General features: G+C 59.0%; 2 protein-coding genes across 2 annotated transcripts in view; one reads left to right on the top strand and one right to left on the bottom strand.

The window, feature by feature from the left end:
* Window positions 1-7,409, top strand: part of ADCY1 (adenylate cyclase 1) — a 117,810-nt gene extending 110,401 nt beyond the window's left edge. Inside the window, exon 20 of the mRNA XM_026502050.4 lies at window positions 210-7,409. Coding sequence (XP_026357835.2) covers window positions 210-548 — 339 coding nt within the window. The 3' untranslated portion in view covers window positions 549-7,409. The remainder of the gene's footprint in view (window positions 1-209) is intronic.
* Window positions 7,410-11,783: 4,374 nt separating this feature from the next.
* On the bottom strand, window positions 11,784-20,102 carry CCDC201 (coiled-coil domain containing 201). The gene is made up of 5 exons (XM_048212948.1): window positions 19,864-20,102; window positions 19,578-19,683; window positions 17,216-17,260; window positions 13,790-14,269; window positions 11,784-11,870 (listed from the first exon to the last, which is right to left on the bottom strand). The coding sequence occupies exons 1-5, from the start codon at window positions 20,100-20,102 to the stop codon at window positions 11,784-11,786; spliced, it is 957 nt and encodes a 318-aa protein (XP_048068905.1).
* Between the last annotated feature and the right edge of the window lie 55 nt (window positions 20,103-20,157).

Here is a 20,157-nt window from a genome sequence, read left to right as displayed (position 1 = left end):
CCCTGTCCAGCCTGCCGCGCACCCTGGGCCCTTCCCCCAGAGAGCACTGCTTTCCGGGGCTTGCCCAGGTCCCGGGCCAGAGCCCCAGGTGCTCTCTGATGTTGGGGACAGGTTGCGGGGAGTGGAGGAGGGAGCCCTCTGGGCAGCCCTGCCCCCTGGATCCTCCCCTGCTGAACCCGGGGACGCTTGCTTGCTTTCCTCCGCTGCAGGTGACCGAGGACGTTCACCGGCTGCTGCGAAGGGGCACTTACCGCTTCGTGTGCCGCGGGAAGGTCAGCGTCAAGGGCAAGGGTGAGATGCTGACGTACTTCCTGGAAGGCCGGACCGATGCAAACGGCTCCCAGGCCAGGTCCCTGAATGCAGAGCGGAAAATGTGCGCTTACGGGCGAGCCGGCCTCCAGACCAGACTGGCCACAGGCCCGCCCCCGGTGGGCCCCATGATCGGCCACCCGGTCAGAGCCGGGCTGGGGTCTCTGCAGGGCTCGGGGCTCCCCCCAGGCCCCCACGGCCAGCACCCGCCCCCCGGAGCAGCTGGAAAGGAGGCTTAGCGGAGCCCATGCTGGCTGCTGGGCGCTCAGGGGCTCCAGCAGAGACCAGCCTGGCCCACAGAGCAGGGCCGGCGGCCGGAGGCTGGGCTGCGGAAGGGGTGCCGACCAGGCGTGCCCTGAAGCAGCCGGGCAGTGACAGGCCAGGGGAGCCCTGCCCGCCTGGATGCTGAGGCTTTCAGGGGGTTGCACTGGCTCGGTCCTCTCCTCGGTGGCCGAGGAGCAGCTGCCTGGGGTCGGCCAGCCCAGCATCCAGCACTGGGACCTTGCGGACATCCTCCACGGCCTCAGGCTTCTGCTGAGCAAGAGCCGTGGAGCTGTGGCCGGCAGCGGGGCAGTGTGCCCTGAGCAGGCCCGCGGCAGCCCAGGCTGGAAGCCAGGCCTCGCGCGTACGCCAGGGCCAGAAGGGCGGGCCCCGGGCCCACGTGGACCAGGCCTGCGATGGGCGGTTCGGGGAGCTGCGCAGCGCGGGGGGGCCGCCAGCTTCCTTCGGGCGTGGTATTAGCCAAGAGCCAGAGGCAGGTCTTCTGGGATTCTTGGGGCCCCGAGCCACGTCTCTGTGTCACGACCAGCATCGTCCCTGCTCTGCCTGCCCGTCCTGCGTTGTCCCTTGGCCCCCAGAGGGCATCGGCCCTACGAACCCTGGCTGCTCTCGTCGGGGGAGGAACCTAGGTCGGGGTCGCCGTGCCCCTTGCTGTCCCCGCGTCTGGGGCTCCTGCTATCCTCACAACAGCACAAGCCCACGTGGATTTTGAAAGGAGCGAACCTCACGACTGAGAGAAAGCTTCCTGGGCCGAGGAGCCCGCGCCCCAGACGTGGAATTTTGGAGTGAGTTTGGGCTGCACCTGGAGTTTGAGCACCACGGGTGACTCGGGGGCGATCTGGGGGTCGCCCGCGCGCACAGGTGCAGACTGAGGATGGCGGGATGTGCTGCTTAGGGGCGCGGGGCGGCGGCTCCGACTGCAGGAGAAAGGCAGCTTGGCACCGGCGGCCGGGGGCTGGGCTCACCCTGGCTGAGCCCCCATGGATGTCCCCAGGCTGGTCCCATGGTGGGCTTGTGAGGCGTGGCATCCTCCGTGGGGGCTCAGCCCTGCCCGGCCGCATTGCAGCCAGCACGGTCGGCCGCCGGGATGTGTGTGGACAGGCCAGCGAGGCGGGACTCAGGACGGAAGTAGGTGGGTGGACGGCCTCCTTTCTGAGAACCAGCTCTGTGCTGGGCCACCGATGACCATCGCTACGCTGAGAAGGACTCAGTGGCCCAGCCACCCTCCCTCAGCCTTTAGAGACATGGCATGGTTCCTTCAGGGGAAACCAAGTCAGCTTGAGGGTCCTGTGAGCATACGGCCTGTGTGGTGTGCCTGTCTGCGCCGAGCTGCAGGGCCGAGGACCTGGCCAGGGTCCTGGTGCCCGCCTGCTGGGCGCAGCCAAAGTGTGCAGGGGGGGCAGCGGACCACACCGTGGCCCTGACCCCATGCTCTGTCCTGTGGCAGAGGGGACTTTACAGACGGAATTGAAGGTATAGGCCTTAAGCTGGGAGGCAGGATTCTGAGCTCTCTGGGTGGGCCCCCACCCCCTCGAAGTGGACGCAGAGGCAGGGCGGTCAGGATGGCCCAAGCATGAGGTTGCTATTTAAAGATGCGGGGACCTGACCATCAACCATCGGGGAGAGGAGCTGGTCGCTCCGTGGACGTCGACCCGAGCGAGCTGGGGGAGGGTGGACACCTGTGACACTCTCCACGAACCCCCAGCCCTGCCGGGCCCGGACCTGGAGCCACAGAACCAGGAGCTCCGGAGCCCTGCGGTGTGTGGCCGCCGGTCGTGGCACAGAGAGGAGGCCATCGGACACTACGGTTCTGGGCCTGCTGTCATGACCACCCGCGGCGGCGGCGAGTCCCGGTACCCACGAGCGCGTGCGTGACACCTCCGTCATCAGCAGCCCAGACCCTCCCGACCCCGAGGGCGCGGGAGCCGCCACAGAGTCCCTCCGAGGCGGGTGCACTATGTCTTCCTCTTTATTTGTGACGAGACTGTATGATATTGCCTTATTTATTTTTAATCTTGTACAGCATTCACGGACAAACGTTAGCCGTTAGAGTAGGGTTCTCTCTAAATTATTTAAGATGCTCTGTAAATAGTGCACTGTTTCAGGGGACACCTGTTCACTCCCACCCACAACGAGAACAGCCCCGTGCGAATGGCACGCTTTACCCAGATGTGCGACGTCCCTTAGGCACCGCGCCCCTGCTTGGGGAAGCCCCGGCACTGGTGGTGGGGGGGTGTCCCTCGTGTGCTGCTTACGCCCAACCTCAGTAGCCTAGAAGGCAGCCCCAAACTTCCAGACGCTTCCACGGACCACTGGGCCGGGGGGGTCCGCTGCACGGGGCGTGTGTGATGCAGCGTGGAGCCCCCACAGACCAGGCCCCCCCGAGCCTCCATGTTTGTCAGACCCCAGAGCCAACAGCGCTTCCAGACACTTTCTGTCTCCAGAAGCAATAACTAACTGTAAACTGCGGAGACAAGCTTGGTCCAAAGCCGATGGTGATTCCAGCATAAGCCATGCGCACGAGCTTGCTGTGGGGGGGCCGCCACCCCCGCGGCCCCCCCGGCTCCTCCTGCAGACCCAGCTCAGGCCCCGCGCCCTGTGGGGTTTGCTGTCTGTGCCCCAGGCTTAGGGGAGAAGAGGGCCAGCCTCAGCCCTGTCAGTTAAGTCACCCTCGGGGCGAGGGCAGGTCGTGTACACCTGTGACCCTCCTAACCTGTCTCAGCGCGTCCACGGGCTGCAGTGAGCCTCGGGCCGGAAGCCCGTCCTGCCAGGTAAGCCTGGTTGATGTGTGGGCTCTGAGCTCCGACAGGATCCAGCCAGCCTTCAGGGGCACCATGCGCTCCCCCCCGGATAGGAATGTGGTGCTCTCGTCCCATCAGCACCTAGCAGTAGCGTGGGCCCCCCCGTTGTCCTGCTGCTCAAGAAGGAAGCGTCCCGCGGGCCTCGAGCTCGTGTGTCCCGGACAGGTGGACCCGCCTCCATTCCAGTGTGTGACCCTGTGACTCCCTGAGTCGGGGGTCCTGTGGGCCCTCCCTGTGTGGCAGGCTCCGCCCATGACACACAGGCATGGCCTGCGAGGCAGGTTCTCCCTCAGTGTGCACCTGCTGCCCCGCGGGGGCCGGGTCCTGGGGACGGGGGGCCCCCGTGGCGCCCGAGCAGCCCTCGGACTCGGCGGGTCACAGAGCACTGCCAACACTTGTAATCCGGAAGCGTCGGGCCTGTTGGCTCCATAGAAAGTCACCTCGGAAACCGACTTGACCTGAGTTTGTAGTGGCTTCAACTAAAAAAACAACAAAACTGAAAAAGCAAAAAATCAGCCTTCTAACAGGCAGTTGATTTCAAAACGTTTGGTTTGGGGAAGTGACTAAGGGGTGAGCTGTGGCCGGCTGGCGGCTGGAGGGCACGGGCTGCGTCCCTGCGCCCAGACACCCTGCCTCCCCAGCTGCGGTTTGCTTCGAAAGTCGCGAGGGAGCTGGAGCTCCGACACCCTCGGAGGGGACATGGGGACCGCGTGGTAGTGTGACCTTTCTTCTCACAGTATCTTGGGGTTTGCACTTGCCCCTATGAATCTTAGGCTGAGTGTGTTGAAGTCTGGTTCAGGGATTGGATTCCTAGGGGAGGCCTCAGGACCCCCCCTTCTGGAAGGCAGGGTGGGGAGGGGCCACGGCCTGGGACCCCCTCCTGGAGGGCAGGGTGGGGACAGGGCAGTTTGGCTCAGCCTGAGGAATAAACTCCCAGCTGTGAATTTTGCCAAGATGGACGTGAAAGGTGGGAGGTTGGCACGGACAGGCAGGCCTCTGGGAGTGGGGCCGGGTCCCTGATTCTGTGAGAACAATGGGTGGTGGGTGGCAAGGAGCCAGAGGCAGTCTCTGTGCCCAGAGATGGTGTGGGCCCTATGGCTGCGAATGTAGGGGTGCAGAGGCACCGGAGCGGGAGGGACGGGCTGCTGTGGCCAGCAGCACCAGGCAGGGCCCCTTAGCTCCTCCCTGCGCCCAGCCCCAGACCCCACACCCTCCGGGCGCTCCCGTGTGCGCACACTGGAGGCCAGTCCTGTGATGCCGGGGCACGTGGGTCACCTCCACGTCCAGTTCAGTGAAGTAAACCTGATTTCAGAGGCCACATTTTGGGACTAGACCTCCCGAAACAACCTCATGGTAACGGCTCATACATTTGCATTTCTTAATTTCCCTGAAAATTGTAATCCATCTGCTCCCCATCAGATCTGTTCACGGAGAGAAACAGTAACTATTCTGCTGGAGCCACGCTTCACTCACACCTGTGTGTGCACGCACGTGTGTATGGTCGTGCATGTTTGTGCGTGTGTATATGTGTACACGTTTGTGCATGCGTGCGTGCATGTTTGTGCGTGTGCGCATGAGCACGCACATGTGTGTCTGTGTGCACACACATGTGTGTCTATGTGTGTACGTGTGCACACGTTTTCGTGTGTGTGTGAGTGCACACGTGCGTATATGTGTGCATGCACGTTTGTGTGTGTGTGTGCGTGCATGTTTGTGTGCGTGTATGTGTGCATGCGTGTGTGCTGCACCTGGCGGGTGAGGGTGTTCTAGACACAACCCTTTATTCCTTTATGAAGTCCGTGCATTCCTCCCTACACCGCACTGGACTCCGTAGTTCTGCACTAAAGCCTCGGGAAAGGCCAGTAGTCATTGTGCGTGTAGTGAAAATACATCTGGCATTTTCCACGTGGCACAAACTAAGGGAACCACCATGACTAAGACCCACAGCTACTTGGCAGCCCACAGAGCACCTTCCCCATGTGTCACCTGTCGGCCGCTTACGGCCCTCATGATGTCGTGAGGAATGTGGGGCTCAGAGAGGTTATTGAGTCGAGCAGTCACACAGCGCGAGTGGCAGGACTGGGACTCATGCCAGCCTGTCTGTCCCAAGCCCTTGGTTTTCCGTCATACTCGGTGGCTCTTTGCTGGACACAGCATTGGGTTTTAGGGGGCTCCCTAGCTGGTCTGCCCCCAAGTGCCCACTGTGGTGGCCCCTGGCAGGCTGGTTCGGAGTGTTTGCCCCACAGCCCGCCCCTGGGTGTGCCCTGGGGAGCTCAGAACACTGTCCTCAGCAGTGGATCCCCCAAGGACACTCAGCTAGCCTGAGAAGTCCCACCTTGTCTCACCTTCCATCCTAAATCTGTGTCGTGCCCACAGCCTGTCCTGTCTGAGAAAACACAGACCCTCCTTCAGCCGGGAGGATGGTTGCCCGTGTCTTTCTGCAAGGCCCCTCTGGCATCAGACGGGGGACGGGGGCCCCCAGAAGCCCCTAAACCACACACGCTTCCCCATGTACATGAGTCAGGTGGCCTGAAGGCACGTGAGCCCTGGGAGGCCGTCGGTCGAATTGGTCGTGTCTGCTCTGTCTTGCCTGGTGGCACAGCCATCCAGTGCCTGACGCCACGGGCCTGGTGCGGGCGGTCATCGTCCCTTCCTGCAGGTCGGGGGACGGCCAGGGGCAGGTTTCCCTGAGAATGCGTGGAAGGCAAGACAGGGATCGCAGAGGGTAGTGGGAAACCTGCAGCCTCCCCGGCAGCTACTCCTTTGGCTCCGGGCAGCTCAGACTTCGTTCGGAAGCTCAGTTTGCAAACAGCTCGCATCATGTGCTGAGAGCTGATATTGAAACAGAGAGGTTGTCCTAGACCAACACCCGAGAGACCTGGGCGACTCTGGGGCTCCCTGACCGCGTGGGGTGTGTGGGATGGTCTGCAGGAACAGCACTCAGAGCGCCGTGTCTGTGGGCTCTCGCTCCCCACGGCGCGGGCCACGGGCCCACCAGCAGCCAGAACTTGTTTCTTGCATCCCACCAGCAGCCCCACCCAGCCCCCGGGCCCCGCACACGAAGCACACGTCTCAGGGGATGGTTCCCCAGTTGCGGGGATCCCGAGGAAGCCCGCCGCCACCTCTCGCACACACTGGGGCGCCCGCACTCCTGAGCGCCGGTCCCCGGGGGCGCGCGGTCTTGCCTTCACCCTGTACAAGCTGTGGGCTCGCACGCACATGCACTCAGAATTGCATGCCCTGAAATCCCCACGTGTGTGAAACCCACTTTGAACTTGAAAACACACAGCATGCGCGGAGGGACAGGCTCGCCTTGGGCCATCTGCCGGCTGGCCGCAGAGCGTCCCAGCAACACAGCGCAGCCTGGGGCCCCGGCCTGTGCGGCCAGCTCCTGCCCTGGTCACGCAGCGTCCCCCAGCCCGGACGCCCCTTGTCCCCGCCCCCCAGCCACACGATTGCACACCACCTTGCACAAGGAAGGTAACGTATCCACCCCGACCACCTTAGAGTAGCTTCCTTTCTCACCGAAGGCAAACCTGAAGCCCACCCTTGATTTTCTTTCCTCACCGCCGAGAAAGGCCGTATACACCCCTGCACCCTTCCGTGTCCAGCTGGGTGTGGCCGAGCCGCTCGGTGGAATGCTGGGGGGGGGGGCGGCATGGGGACATGCTCTCCACCCATGGAGCTCGCTTGAGAATGGTTCTGCAGACACAGAGCCAGGTGACGGGGTCAGAGTGACGGCAGCTCACGGTCACCAGGTAGCTTCTCTCGATAGATTTGTATAATCAATACGGGTCTATTTTTACGTCAACCCCACACTGTACCTTCCGGTCTTTTCCAAGATTGTTCGACTGAGACAAGTCACTGAATAATTGGTCCTATTTTTATTAAACCAGTGAACGGACTGAAATGTTAACGTGAATGTACATTTCTTAATTGCGACTTTTCTACTGAGTGTTTGCACTATACTTTCTGGAATCTTATTTAACAAAAATAAAGGAAAGAAATTGCTTGACTAAACCCTGTGGCCGTTTTACTTGAAACCACGGGGTTGTGTGGCTGTTCCGAAGACGCGCCTCCCCGCAGGGGAGACTGTGGTTTCCTTCAGTGTTGGCGGCCCGTCCTCCAGCCGGCTCTGCTCCTCCTCTGACCGCGGGGCCAAGGCGGGGTCAGGGGGGCACGGGGGCTTGGCTTCTGCTCCCAGACACTCTGGCGAGGACGATTTGTAACCGCTTGTGGTCCTCAGGCTGGTCTCGGACTAACCGGTCAGGGACTCTTGTCGAAGGCAGACCAAGGGCGGACAGCAGGGGTGGGGGTGCACCATCAGCAGGCTGAGCCAGCATGTTCCTTAAAACCGGGCTCTGCAGGCCAAGGTCAGGCCAAGGTCGGGGCGTAGCAGAGATGAGGCCGTGAGGCACAAGAGCAGAATGTCAGGGAGGGTTTGCCACCGGCCACCCTCCACCAGGACACACCTAATGCCACCGTCCAGGACGGCCCCCTCCTACCCTCAAGAGGGGGTGAGAAAAGCAGGGTTGGCACAGGGACCTCAGGGACCCCGCCGCTGGTGGGGAGGGGAGGGACTGTGCCAGACTCTGGAGAATAAGAGAGCGTGGCCCAGGCTCGGCCCATCCCGTAGAGCCCGAGACCCATCAGCAGGGGACGGGACGGCGGGGAGGGGGTGGAGGGGCTGCCGGGCTCTGCCTCCTCTGAGGACGCCCTGAGCCCCAGGGCGAGTCTCCAGCCCCCACTCACTTGGCATCTTCCCTCAGAGGCCTGGCAGACACATCACAGGGAGCACAGCGCCCTGAGGGGTGTGCGTGTGAGAGAGACTGTTCTTTCAAGGAGGGGCTCCCCAATCACTGCCAAGCCCAGTCGGCAGGGCAGGCGCAGCTGGAGACCCGGCGAGGAGCTGGTGTTGCCTCTGGAGTCTGAAGGCCACCTGGAGGGAGAATTCCCTCCTCCCCAGGGGGGATGGGGCGGGACCTCAGGCTTGTTCTCCTAAGGCCTTCAACTGATTGGATGAGGCCCACCCACGTGACGGAGGGTGATCCGTTTAAACCAGAGTGCACTGATGGAAATGTTAATCTCACCTAAACCACACCTTCGACCCGACATCTGGCCTGGCATTTGACTGAACGGGGCACAGTGGCCCAGCCAAGCTGACAGATAAAATGAATCATCACAAATGGGTATCTTTACGTTCAAATAAAATCAATCCAAGGTAAAGGAATTTTAAAAATCCTTACAAAAAGCATAATATCCCCCAGAAGAACAGGGCGTTTACAGAATCCTCCGAGAAAGGGCTCCAACCAACCAGGAGACAGATGGACGCTCGTGCAACGGAACCACTCGTGAGAGAAATGCGCGGTGAGAGCGCGGAGGCACCGTGTCACCTTCCAAGTTGGTACCTGTTTTATTATTATTTTTCATTTTTTGGTACGTGTTTTAAAAGATATCATAAAACTAGCGAAGCTGCTGTGAGTGCCACTTGGACGCCGCTCACGGGCCTCCGCGCCTTACTGGGTGATACCCTGCAGGGACCACAACGGGAACACCCTTCAACCCCCGAAATGCCACGCGGGATTCTAACGAAAGTGGTAGACGTTGGTCCAAAATGCTCTGTGCCGAGCGGGCTCGCATGCAGACCTGAACAAAACAAACAGTTCTCACGTTGACCCCAAGATTCCACGGCCCCATCCCCAAACCTGTGAGTGGGGTGCGGTATCACCCCACTTGTGCACTCGGTGAGCTTGCCGGGCACGCTGTACCCCACGTCAGCCCCCGAGCAGGGGATCCGGAGCACGGATAGGCTGTGTCCCACCGAGGCGGCCTCGCACACGTGGGTGGGCCTGGGGCCTGCGTGCAGCCCCGCGGTGGCCAGCAAAGGAACGGGGCTCTGGGTCCTGCACCCCCACATGGAGCCGGGTGCCCCCTTTCTTGCCCAGATGCGCTGGGCGAGCACCGGCTTGGCGCCCCCTGCGGAGAGCCCAGGCGGTGGTGCCGCTGAGCCTCCAGAACGGAGGTAAACACGGGTTGTTCTGAGCTTTTGTTTTGCAGCAAAAAGAAAATTAAAACACCAGGTGCTCAGACTTTAGTGGAAAGTGATGTGCAAACCAGACGTCCGCAGTGAGGCCACCTGAATCCTGGACGCGGGCAGCCCCTCAAAGCAGGTTTCTGACACAGTGACAAGGACTGTGAACATCAAATACAGACACTCTGGGTAAACCGCTTATTTTAGGAAGAAAACGTATGGTTTAGATAAAGATTAGATTAGAAGGGGATCACTTCTCATTTCATGTGAAACAAACTGCACGAGGAGAAGCATGCTTTGGGGGTCACTGGCTGCGCCGCGGGCGCGTTCCTGAAGATGACCCTGGTTCAGAGACCCTGCGGGGTCCCCGTCTGTGCAGCCTGAGCCGGCAGCGCCCGCATCCTGAGCGCTGGTCTGAGGCTGCCCTCCTGCCCGTGTGCAGCCCGGGGCCTGAGGACGTGGAGGTCACGGAGGTGGCCGGTGCGTACAGGACGCCCTCCTTGTGCACCACGTTCCGGCTTCGGGCACAGGACTCGCTCCTTCCGTGGGATGATTCCCGGCCACATCTTCCCGTGGCCACAGCACGCTCTCCATCCTGCTGTTTTGTGAATCGCCCCATGGGATTGCATTTCAAACGCCAGCTAGAGGGCCTGTGCCCTATGCTTGCATATGCTCCTTTGCACAAATGGGAGAATCCGTTTTGCTAACACGTAGGGGAGAAAACGCAACATGAGCGCCTAGGAAAGTATCTTCCGAGCATAACACTTCCTTCTGAGCACCTGTAATTCCCGAGCTTTCAAGAACAGCCTCCCCAAAGCCCCTGCGTCATGCCTTCCTCCTCCCTGGCGTCATTCTGCATCTGAATTTGTCACAGGCTGTGAGCAAGACAGAGAAGCCTCTTGACGATACATCAGAATCACTTGGCATCAGACAGAGACGCTCAGGAGAACTGTTGACCTACTTCCAGCACTAAAGGTGCGAAGGGTTTGCACGGAAGTATTTATTTCATGGTATGCCATTCTAGGCAGCCCCTTGCTTTACATTTTTGTGTTGTATTGGAAGAATTCATACACTTGTCATTTCCATAACCCAATAATAAGTGTTATAACAAAGGAAGAGTGAGCATGTTGAAAAGTCAGCTTGTGAAGGAAGAACTGGCTGGGGACGCTCAGGACTGTGTAAGCCACCTGGACAGTATGCACGCTCTTCCCACATGTCCGCAACAGCGGCAGCTAGCCTTCGAAGTGACTCACCAGTGACTGCACCCCCTCTCCCCTGCGGCCCATTGTCCCCCCCTTCCCCCCAACCCTGTGAGGACTGCCCTCCTTCCTTGTTGGAAACCTCCAAACAGACACAGGGAGAGCACGGTTCTTGACCTCGCTGGTCCTGGCCTCCCCTGCGTCCTGCTGGGTCCATCCCGTCTGTGATTCTGTTGGGGGTGCCTTGCTGTAGGGGTGCCTTCGGACTCTGTCTGGCAGTAAGCTTGATCTGCATCCCTGGGAGCGAGGCCACCGCCGCCAGGCCTGGAGGGTAGGGCTGGCAACAAACGCTCTCTTTTCGTTTTCAGAAGGAAAAAAACTAAACAAAGCACCAAGCATTTTTAAATAAAGTGGGGGGAGAACACAGGCATCAGACGAAAATCTAGCTCTGTATTTATCACCGTGCCGTGTCCACACGCAGACGTGCCTGAGGCGTGTGCACCGGGAGGCTGCCGCAGTTTTTCCGCAGAAGCTCGAGCGCCCCGGGCGACCCCCCACGGCACAAGGGTGTAAGCACCTCCGGCTTTTCGGGGGGAGCGCGGTGCTGCATAGGGATGGGGCAGGGACGTCCTGTACTACTGCCAGGGGTTGAATTCTTCACCCCCACCCCCACCTAAACCAGCACCTGGAAACCGCCCAACCCACCTCCCGCTCAGAGTCCCAGGGTCTGACTCTCCCAGAATGGCATCCTGAGCCTGCTGGGTGTGTGGCCCCAGCCCTGTGTGGGCAGCTGGGTCGCCACGCTCCCTGGTCTCTCCGTACAAAATGTCATCCTGTTCCCTGGGTCGCGCTGGGGAAGATGGCGGGGGGGGGGGGGAGCGGGCACCCCCAGGGTGGCGCAGTGGGCCTCCACCTCACCTGTCCCCTCCCCGTGTGCCCTGCACTCTGCTGGTGCCTCCGAGAGCCTCGTTCACTGGCCCCTACCCGAGTCGAGAGGCACATCGTGGGGAGGGCAGTGGTCCAAGCGGGACCTGGGCAAGCCCTGAGGAGGGCTGCGGTTTGCAGAAAGACGGACAGACGGACAGATGGAGGGAGGGCCGGACAAGTCAGGGAGGCCGAGGTGGGAGCTCCAGAGCCCCTGCCCCCTGGCCCCAGCCCCAAGGGTCAGTCGTCCTCGATGGTGAGCTCGTGCTGAGTGGCCTCCTCGATGTCCTGAAGCAGGCGGATTTCCCACTGCCTCACACGCTCCATCTGTTGGAGGAAAGCATCTCTGAGAAGGCCCACGTTGCAGGAACACCTGCCACCCCTGCCCGTGGACAGCAGAGGCCCAGGCGGGCTGCGCGCCCCTCCGCACCCCTGCCCCTCGGCTCTCGGGCACCCCTGTTGCTGCGTGCCGGGCATCACAGCTGCACCACAGAGCGGCAACGCCCCAGAGGGCCACGTCTGTGCAGGCACTGGGGGGTGGCTAAGGACCCAGGGCGGTGGGTCTGCCAAGGCACAGAGAGGAGGCCGGAGGGCTGGGGACAGGGACAAGGAGGGCCAGCTGGGACATGCCGGGAACGTCCCCACGGGGCGGATTAGACAGGCGGTCTTCCCGGGCTGCAGCAGGGAGAAGTGCTGAGGCCAGGGTGGGGGACACGGGCAGGATGAGCCCTGCTCCTGACCGAGATGAGGGCTTGGCCTCATAGAAACCAGAGCGGGGGGCAAGCTGGCTGAGCCAGACCACACAGGGCATGGGCAGGGGCCAGATCACGGAGGACAGGGTTGGAGGTGGAAGGAAAGACTTGGGTCCTCAACCCCCTATGGCAGGTCCCCCACAGATCGAGGTCCTCCAAATAGCCTGAAAGTGCAAAAAATGGAAGCAAAGGGGGGAAATGAGGACCAGGAGAAGCTGGTGTTGCCAGCAGGGGTGTGGGTCGATGGCAGAGCAGGGAGAGCCGGGCCGGAGGAGAGGCCGCCAGCAAGCACGGGAACCCCTCCCAGAGCCCAGAGCCGTCAGAGTGGCTGGAAGCTCGGCGCCTGCATGAGGGGCCCCACGGGCCCAGGGGCTGCCCCACCTCTGGGACGAGCTCCACCGCACAGTGAGACCCCCAGGCCCCTTCCCTTCATCAGCTCTAGAATGTTCCAGCTCGTCTCAGGCCTCTCCTGGCAGCAGGTGGGAACATTAGCCCGTAGGGACATGGCACTAGGGAGATATTTGGGGCTCGGGGGCAGCCCTGCTCTCAGGCCCCACCCGGGAATGCAGGTGGCGCTCCGGTCAGCTCTGCAAGGCCCGGCTCCCAACTACAACCAGGCATGGCTGCAGAGGGTGGGGTGGGGGCATCAGGAAATCTCCCCACCAGCAACGCCCCAGGAGTGCAAGTGAGGCCAAGCAGAGAGGTCTGGAAGGCCAGCGAAAGGAATCAGCAGGAGAGCTGAGTCATCCTGCGGTGACCTTGGAAAGCGGAACCCAGCGCTCCTCCGAGGGGCAGATGATGGGTGAGAGAAGAAAGAAGAGATGGAAAGAAGCTGTCCAGGCTGCCCCCCACCTGACTTGCACGGAGTCCTAGCAGGTGGAGCGGAGCCATGGGCCTCAGGGCCGCAGCGGGAGGGGTGGAGATTTCCCAGAGGGAACCAACAGGCCCAAGGGCGCCCAGCCCGCCAGCCAGGCTGTCCACTGCACACGTGCCACCTCTGGGCAGCAGACCTAGACAGCTGGGGTCGGCCGTGGCCCCGCATGAGGGGCAAGGCGGAAGTCCCCCAGCAGTGCCCTTCTCAGAACCTTCTAGAACAGCAGGGCGTCACAGGAGAGAGTGAACCAGCTGAGGGACCAGGACCAGAGCTCAGAGCAGGAAAGAGGCCCTGGGGGCCAGGGGAGCATGGAGGGAGGCCCCGGGTCTGCACTGAGACGAGAGGAAAGAGCAAACAGCCTTCTGGAAGCAGCTTCACAGCACGTTCAGGAGCTTGGGGAGCGGATGGGAACTGGGGGGCGCAGGAGCTCCCCATGGGGTCACACGACCCCTCAGAGCAGGTGGGACAGGCCCAGGACATCAGAAAGGCCTGAGCAATGATGGAAGGGTCAGCAGCTACCTCGACGGACCGAGACCCCTGATGGAGACGGGGTCGGGGACTGGTCAGGGACAGGGTCAGGGACTGAGCCAGGGACAGGTTTGGGTCGGGGACAGTCCTACCACAGCTGCCGGCTTCTTCAGTTCCCGCTTCCTCTTCTGGGCCGTGTCCGGGATCCCGGGCCACCCCGCAGGTGGAGACCAGCTCCTTGCTCCCCGGGCCTCTGCTCTCTGCTGCCGCCGCCAGGTGACCGATGCCCGTGCGGGCGGGTCTTCCTTGGGAGGCTGCGGGTCTGGGTTGGGCCCTGGCTGCCCGCTGGCTGCCCTGGAGGCCCGGATGTTAGAAAGCCGCGGGGTCTGGAGGGCGGCTGTGGAGCTGAGCCCCGTTTGGGGGCCCGGGGGGTTCCAGGAGAAGCGTGCAGGCAGGGGGGACCCAGCCTCAGGGCTGTCTCCCGGGTGGGAGGAGACGTGGCCCGCTGGCCTCCTGCGCAGGCTGGGGGAGGCTTCCTGCAGGCGGCTATGCTTCAGGACCTTTCTCAAGGGTGGCTGACGCCCCCGTGAAGAAGGGCCTTCATCTTCCTCAGAGGAGCTCAGCCCAGAAACCTGTCAAAACAGAGCACAGATGTCGGCTCCCTGGAAGTTTCCGGCAGGAGCTTCAGGACGGGCACCAGAGCCCTCCTCCTCCTCCTCCTCCTCCTCAGCCTCTGCCCTGGGCACAGAGCCTCCGGTGCTACCTTTCCACCCACATCGCCAGTGCTATTTTTTGGTCAAAAGCAAGCATTGGCCAAAAATGTGGTATCTTAAGAGTAGAATTAAAAAAGAAGCGATTTTCAGGTAAAAACATCTTTCCTTTTTCTGGAGAAAACTGTAAAACATTGTCAGTGAAACCATCTGAACATCTATGCTCAAAGTAAAAGAGCAGAATGACAGGTGGACGCAGCTGCTCTCTATACAGAAGGGACGGCGAGTCGGGCAGGGGTGCGGCTGGTGGGATGACGAGCTTTCGGGTCCTGAGCCCTCAGATCACAGCAGCAGCTCCTTCAGGGTGCTTTTCCTTCCAGAACAAAGCATCAGGGAAAACCCTCAAACTCCCGTGCTCATGGTCTCTCCCTGATGCTGACAAACTGTCCTCGGCAAATAGTTTTATCGTCACCGTAAGGTCGCGGTCTCCACGGCGCTCCCTGAAAAGCTGTCGTGTCAAAACGACGTGACAGCCTTAACAGCTCGTGTTTTGAAAAACGCCCTCGTGTGTCTTTTAAAGAGGTAATAATTCATACTGTTGGTCGACACTGCAGTGCGTGGAGCCAATCTCCTACCAGAATCGGGAACTGTCAAAGGAATGCTGACATTGTGTTGAACGCCACTGTGGAATGGGGGAAAGTATTCGCCAAGTGCAACTGTATTAAGGGGAGAACTTCCAAAGTACACAAGGAATTCATACAACTCAATAGCAAAAAAAAAAAAAAAAACAGATAGTCCAATTAAAACATGGGCAGAAGATGTGAACAGACATTTCTCTAAGGGGGACATCCAGGTGGCCAACAGAGACACGAAAAGATGCCCCATATCACTCACCATCAGGGAAATGCAGATCAAACCTACGATGAGATACCAGCTCACACCTGTCAGAACGGCGAAACTCAGTAACAGAAGAAACAGCAGGTGTTGGCAAGGATGCGGAGAAAGGGGACCGTCGTGCCCTCTTGGTGGGAATGCAAACTGGTGCAGCCACTCTGGACAACAGTATGGAGGGCCCTCAAAAAAGTGAAAAATTGGAATAGCATGTGACCCAGTAATTCCACCTCTGGACATTGGGCCCCAGGGAAGGAAACCATCATCCTGAAATGGTACCGACGGGCCCTGCCGCGTTCACTGCAGCCTTGTTCACGATGAACAGACACGCTTTGCTGAGTCCCACTCTCAGGGGACAGGCTCTCGTGCACCTGCTTGCTAATGGCGTTAACAATTTCTGGTGACCACGTCCACTGCAGGCAATGCTTCCCAAAAGTATAAAGGAAGCCATTGTCACGCATGGTGTGGGAGGAACTGGCGCTTTTCTTCAACGAGAAGTGGATATGAGTGTGAAGATGGAGTGATTTGGACATTCCAGGAAGCCCGCTGGTACTGTGGTCTTGGTGGTTGCCTGTCAACTGGCTTCCGTTCGGGGCGAGAAGAGCGCCATGAGCCAGTGCCAGGCGCTGCCGTGGTGTTTGCCTTGAGTTCCCGCGGTGCATTTGCACCTGAAGGGGTGTATCCGGTACTGAGTTTGAGGGAGGCAGAGCTAAAAAGCATATTAATGATAGTGAAGTAATAAAGGGCTAAACTCTTAGAACAGAGAACGGATCTTTAGGTTGCCTTAAACGTGAGCCTAATCAGGAACGCTGCGAGGCCGTGGGAAAGCATCTTAGCCACTGTTTGCTGCATAACAAATCCCACCGCACCGAGGGGCGTAAGAAAGACACGGATGATCGCGGTTTCTGTGGGTGGGGAGCTTGGGCTCTCCCACGCGGCTGCTGTCCGCCTGTCCTGGTGGAACCGTAGAGGGACAAGTAAAACTAGAAAGTCCAATGTCAACCTTCCTGCGGTCCGTTCCCCTAGGTAGCTAGCATTAGCAATTTGTAAAAAAACAAAACAAAACCCAAAAACACGGAATGCATGTCCTGTATACAGAAGAAGTCCATATTTCATAAGTGGAATCCTGATACGCATGGTTGTGTGGTTTTTCCCCTCGTCCATGATGTGCCACGTCCCTGACTCTGAACACAGCAGCACGGCGGGTAGCTTATTCGAGTGTGGCGTGGGAAATGCAAGAGCAGAGTTGGGTGTTCAAATTCCCCAGAGGGGCTTCGAGGCGGGCCAGGGCAGAAGCGGGTCTGCAAATACGGTCTGGCGGGAGGGGGTTGTTGCTGGTGGAAACGTACGTGTTCAGTGGAGCGTGCTGGAGCCTTCGAAATCGGATCCCAGTGAGCTCTTAGAACATTCTTCCGAGGTGAGTGTATCATCACCAGGCAGCTGGGGGAAGTGCCAGCCCAGCTGAAACCGAAAACAGGTCTGGCTCCACGTACGGACCATACCAAACATCCACAGGAGAGTCTCCCAGGCCCCGAGCCAGAATGCCAGGCGGGCGTGCCCTCCTGGGGGGGGGGGGGGAGGGCGTAAGTTCCAGAGCTCTACCTTGTAGCTCTCAGGGTGCTCTTGGCACATTGTTGCCCCTCGCAAAACCTTTAGAAATTAATGAATGTGAACTCGAACCACCCTGAAAAGCTGGATTCAGTCCAGAGAGTGAGTCAGCCTCAGAAAGGGCCAAAGCATTTCCCCCAGTGGCTGCACGGTCCTCCAGTCTCGCAGGTGCGCCCGGGACTTCAAGTTGCTCCACGTCGTCCCGGCATTCGGCATTCGGGGTCGCCGGCTCCCTGGATGTTCTGACGTTTGCTTTCTCGCAGGGGAGCCGTGGTAGCTCACGGCGGGGGGGGGGGGGGGGGTGTTAACGTGCATTTCTTTCACGACCAGTGATGGGGAACATCCTATCAATTATTTAGCACTACTTACCGCGTATACATCGTCCTTGCTGGTGAAAGCCTGAGCCCCTGCGCCCTGTCAACAAAAGGCAAACAGAGTCAGCTCACTTCTTAACAGGCTGGCACTGGGTCAGAAAGCGCATCCGGCCCCACTCCGTCTATAGGAGGCTGCGCCGGAGACAAAGGGCTCTGGAAGGATCCAGAACATGATGGCAGCAAAGACAACTCAGGGAGGGACGCGTGAACACGGGGGCGCCTCTGCTCTTAACATCGGAAGGGGCCAAGTGCACGGAAAAATACATTAGATGAGTCCAAAAACAAAAGCACCGTGTGATAAAAAAATCCAAGTCTAAATGTTTTCCTGCTCTAAGTACCTTTGCTCAGATACCACGGCATCAACACAGAGCACAATCCGCAGAGAAATACGGAGAAACAGAAAGAAACTAGTAATCGAGGCTGCTTTACCGTGTTGGCTTTTTTTTTTTTTTTTAAGCCTATGGTAGATCAAAGAGAAAAAGAAATGACCCAAATCCCGTGGAAGGTCATCTCCGCTTGTAAAGGGAAACGTAGTCGTTCTACTTCCAGCAGGGACCAGGCTCAGTCCGGGGGGCGGGGGTGTGTGTACTGGGGGGACTTTCACCAGAAAGGCCTCGGGAGGGGACAGCAGCATATTTTCTGATGAGACGGAGCTCCCCTGAACTAACTGATCACGAGAGTGAACTGAGAACCAAGACACAATTAAATGCTGATGTGCTTTTCCGTAAGAACAATTTGAGGGGCGCCTGGGAGACTCAGTTGGTGAAGCGACTGCCTTCGGCTCAGGTCATGATCTCAGGGTCCTGGGATCGAGCCCCGGGTCGGGCTCCCTGCTCATCGGGGTGCCTGCTTCTCCCTCTGCCTCTCCCCCTGCTTGTGCTCTCTCTCCGTCAAATGACTAAAATAAAATCTTTATAAAAAAGCGCAATTTGAGACATTTTTGATAGAACAATACTGTAGACTGACAGCTTACAGAAAGAATGGTGGGGTTTTCCAGATACAAACTCAGCACAAACAATGGAGACATACATTTGGGAATATTGTACAGGAAGAGATGGGTTTTAAATGAGCAGGAAAGGGAGCTTTTTTTCATTGTGTGTTGTTCCGATGGGTCAGCCATTTAGAAAAGAAGAAAAGTAGCAAAGCCACGTCCCTACCTCATATCCTACGTGAAAATAAATTACAAGGGACCAAATATTATACTCTTTCAAAATTCAGATTGCTAAAAAGAAACAGAATAATTTTAAAAGATCTGAAACAACTTCTTATATCGTCCAGCAAGATCAATTCCAACTGCATATAAGGTGTAAATGTTGTGAGACATGACATGAAATGAGGTCACTTATGTTGAGGGGTTTAGATGGAGCCAGGAGGCCATCAGCAGGGGAGCTCACCCTCTTCCTGGGTCCTCAGGGTGAAAGCAGAGACTTTGAACCGGGCCAAACCCCACATACCCCAAGCCCCTGCAACTTGCTACCATAAGAGATTTTACTCCAATTCTGTTCAGCCAACCCGAATTTTCTGCTGCCAACACCACTCAAAATTCTTTCTAAGCAACGTATACAAACATTCCCCATTGTCTTTAAAAACCCCTGCGTTTTGTCCCCTAGGGGACACAATTTGGGTTGTTCCCCAAACTGCAATCCTGAGACCCCGCATAAACGCTCGCCTCTTTGCCAGCAAGGTACAATCCCAGAACTGTCAAAGCACTGGAAGGAAATGCTTTCTCTGTAAACTGGTCAGAAGTAAGGCTTTCAAGTGATAACTCATGACACAGAAGCCATGAAAGAAGTTAAAATATAAAATGTCAAACTTCTGTTAAGCAAAACAGACGATATACTCAGTGAAAACAGACGGCCCACAGTTCCTATCAAAGAGAAACAAGAGGCTAATGTCCCCCAACCCAGGGGAAAAAACAAAACCCAACAGGTCAACATGCAAGGACCCTTAACGGTATTTTTTTTTTTTTTTTTAGTATGAAATGTTTTTCTAATATACTGATAAGAAAAGATGTCTCTGTTTTGGGTACGGGCTTCCCCCCCCCCCTCCAAACTGAGGAAAAATAAGGATCTAATGTTCCAGAAGAAGCTAAAAATAACATTAGCTTATGGTGGGGGCTGGGGAGGGCGGCTGGGGCTGCTCCATACCTGCTTAGCCCTTTTATTTTGACACCTATCCTACAAATGAAGAAGGGAGAAAGGTCCCTCTTCATCTGACAAGGCACGGGGAGACTCAAGGAGACCTGGGCAGCCCCCTGGCTGGGCTGGGGAGTGGTTGGGGGGGCGTCTTGCCCCGGGGGCGCGTCTCCGAAGCTCAGGGCTCTGAAACTCGCCCTGGGGACCCTACCAGTCCCGCACCCGGCTTTTCCTTTTGCATATGGAGCAGGCATTGCCAGGGTTCCCTTCCTGCTCCTGGTGGTGGCCCCCTTGGCCCTTCGCAAGGCCACACCGGACCCAGGACAGGCTGGGGAGGGGAGGGAAAAGGGGAGGGAGGGTGGGGGTGTGCAGGACGGGTAAGCTCACTGATGTGTTAGGGGAGGGTGTGTCGGGTCCCACGCAGGGCGCCCCAGACTAGGGGAGGAGGGAAGTGGTACCTGTGCCCCGGACTCCATCCTGCCTCCACGCGAGGACGCAGCCGCCGCACCCCAAGCTGGCGCCCAGAAGCACCCGCGGCGCCGCCGCCCGCAGACCAGGCAGGTGAACCGACCGCACCTGTGCGCGGCCTGCACCTGTCGCTCCGTGGCGGCGCAGGCGCAGGGCGGAGCGCGCGCGGGGCGAGCCCTGAGGGTCTCCACCTGGCGGGTTCCCACGCGCACCTGTGTGTGTTTCCGGCCTTCCCGAGGTCGGGGCTGCGGGCCCCGTGAACGCCCAGACCTGAGCCATCCACGTGCGCTCCTGCGTGCCAGACGGTTCCCCTGCCTCTTCACGAGGAGCTAAA

Source organism: Ursus arctos, unplaced genomic scaffold, assembly GCF_023065955.2.
Source record: "Ursus arctos isolate Adak ecotype North America unplaced genomic scaffold, UrsArc2.0 scaffold_3, whole genome shotgun sequence".
Classification (NCBI taxonomy): domain Eukaryota; kingdom Metazoa; phylum Chordata; class Mammalia; order Carnivora; family Ursidae; genus Ursus; species Ursus arctos.
The sequence above is the reverse complement of the archived record's forward strand: the minus strand, read 5'-3'. Positions and strand labels throughout refer to the sequence as shown.